Source organism: Morone saxatilis, unplaced genomic scaffold, assembly GCF_004916995.1.
Source record: "Morone saxatilis isolate NCDOM2014 unplaced genomic scaffold, NCSU_SB_2.0 Contig22, whole genome shotgun sequence".
NCBI lineage: Eukaryota > Metazoa > Chordata > Actinopteri > Moronidae > Morone > Morone saxatilis.
Window position 1 is genome coordinate 13596061 of NW_023339785.1, and position 2546 is coordinate 13598606.

The 2546-nt window shown below is 45.2% G+C and overlaps 1 protein-coding gene across 1 annotated transcript in view; it reads right to left on the reverse strand.

Moving 5' to 3' along the window:
* Positions 1–2393: 2393 nt before the first annotated feature.
* The window catches only part of LOC118333980 (DNA-directed RNA polymerase II subunit RPB7), a gene marked incomplete at its 3' end in the record, with an annotated part of 190 nt that continues 37 nt past the window's right edge, over positions 2394–2546 (reverse strand). The window contains 1 exon segment of the mRNA XM_035669802.1: positions 2394–2503. Coding sequence (XP_035525695.1) covers positions 2394–2503 — 110 coding nt within the window.

Here is a 2546-nt window from a genome sequence, read left to right on the forward strand (position 1 = left end):
TGGTCATCAACCACTGTGACATGCCCACAACGTAGTTCTGTGCGGTCGAGTACAACAACGGATTGTCTCATACACAGCTGCACTGTTGAGCAAATCTCAATTGTTTAACAAGCACGTGTATATTTGTAGCACTGAAAGGACTTAAGATCTTCTCTATCCTTCTGGCCTGTATTTGAAGGTGTGGTTGCTGTTGTCCAGGTGTGGCAATAGGGGAATACGTGTTCAGCGTTTGGGCTCAGAAGCCCAATAAATTGGTCATCTACATAAGTAGAGTTCATATAAGTGCCATCTCCTTCGTTCTGGGCGGCTTTTCGGTCTCTTCCTTTTCTGCTTTGCTTTCTTCTTGGATTCCTGGTGTGCTGTGGCTGTGCCTTCCTCGTGTAGTGTGGCCTTGCGTTGCAATGCATGTGGTGTTCTAGTGGGGGTCTCTTTCTCTTGGGCTGCATGGTCTGCTAGCAAACTTTCTTTGCTGATAAGGTTATAAAAATATAGGAGAACTATTATTACAATGAATTCAACATGGATGGGTGAGGGTTGTGGTTAATAGTTAGGTTGTTCATGATTCTGTCGAGCTTTTGTTGTGCGACAGCGCTGTCTAGGCACCTTACTCTGGCTAGGGACTTCGGGAGATTATTAATGTGCAAAATATGTTTTCGCAGCAATTTGACATCTGTTTAAAAGTCCGGAGTCGGCTCTATGAAAGTCCTTCAGTTAACTCTATGTAAGAGTATTGTTGAAACAACAAATGTGAAAAATTGTGTGTTTTGGCAGAGCATGCCGGTGTGATGAGTAGTCATATGTAGTGCTAATAACTGCTAGTTCCAAACCATCTGGTATTATAATTTTGTTTCCTCATAGTTTGACATTATAACTGAATCGTTGTCTTACAAAAGGTCACGTTTGCATGGTTTCATGTGGGGAAGTTGGAGGTGCATTATAGATACAATGTAACCGTTTCCTAAAATTTGAGTGTGTAAGCACAACTATTAGCTTATTGGGTTTATTAACAATTGACACATCCCTGGAAAAGCTTAATTGTTATTTATTACATGATGTGGACACATGCTCGATGAAACTTACTGAAAATTTCTGACAAAACATTGTAGTGGCCATCTTGGAGTATTTGTAGTCTCCTGTGATTAGTTGAGAGTGTTACCCAAGCCAGGTTCCTACCGCTATAGCACTGATGTGTCATCTGATCTCATTTGTGCTGGTATAGGGGCTCATCTAAAGTGCCGAAAGCTTGGCATGGCCTAATTTGCCACTAGCTTAGGCGTCTCATAGCAGCATAGCCTTTGAACTAGGGGATGTGTTCACTATCAGGTGTAATGGGCGCCGCATATTCCAGTCGAGTCACGTTGGTGGTACGGCTGACGGAAAGGAGGAGGCACTAGAGGATCTACAGGGGACAGACAGAGTGTGGTGAAGGGCCGTTCGGGTTTAGAGATCTTGGACTCAAATATCAAGTGAGAGCAAGTCGTTTTGCTGCCAAGTAGGTGTTAGATGAATGAACATTGGGTTTAGGTTCTGTGTGTATGTCGGAACGTGTGTTTAGAGCCAGCATGGAGCAGGCCACAGTGATGTCAGCCAGGCTGATTCTCTCTCCCACACAGGAAGTACGATGTGTCAGGTGTCTGCATTCGATGCAAGGCCCTCTTTATGTTCTTCTTGGCCTGTTCTGTGGGCCTGGCAGTTCATGAGAGAAGAATTACTATGCGAGGATTAGACAATATATAAAATCTTCTACATGGCATGTGCCAAGTCTCAACTACTAGGGAGTGCGCAGCTGTGGCCACTGAAACTGCTCACTAATCCTTCCCAACAGCACAAATCACACTTAAAGTCTTTAGCTGACAAAAAAAAAATGCTGTCTGCAAACTGCTTGTTGAAACGCAAATAATTCCCAGAGTGGTGGAAGACCCATCGCTGGCTGGAGGGATGGATCTCTGGAGTCAGCGAAGCTCACCCACTGCAGCACCTGGGCTGCGGCCAGGGGAGTGGCCCCACGCAGGGGATCATTGCTCACTTAGTTGAAAGATGGAAAATGTTTAAGAAATCCTGGCAAATCTCTTAGAGTCATGACCATTTCATACCTATTCTATATTATGTTGCTGCTAAAAACACAGCTAAACACAGCCAAAGCCCCCCCCCGCCCCCCGCCCCCCCCCCCCGCCAAAAGGGGAGTCCAGATGCTGGAGGGTGGAGGTCTGTAGTCACTGAGTCCTGGGCTCCTTGCTTTGGTGCCCATTTGTTAATTTCTGCCTCCTCCGCTGCCATTGGCTTGAAGATGGCTGTACTTTCGTAACATATGCTCAAACCTAATATATGTAGATTCACTTTCCAGTCAGCACAATAATAATAACTGCACATAATTAAGACTTGCAGCCACTCACTTGCCAGTGCAGGTACCCTCCACTTCTGTGAACAGCTTCTGCTTCACGGTGTTGAGGAGGTTAGGGCCAAAATACCGTGGGTGTAGAAGGATTTCATGCTCCAAAGAAATCTGCAAACACAAACAGTACGTGCATTACAAGACTACAGTGAAA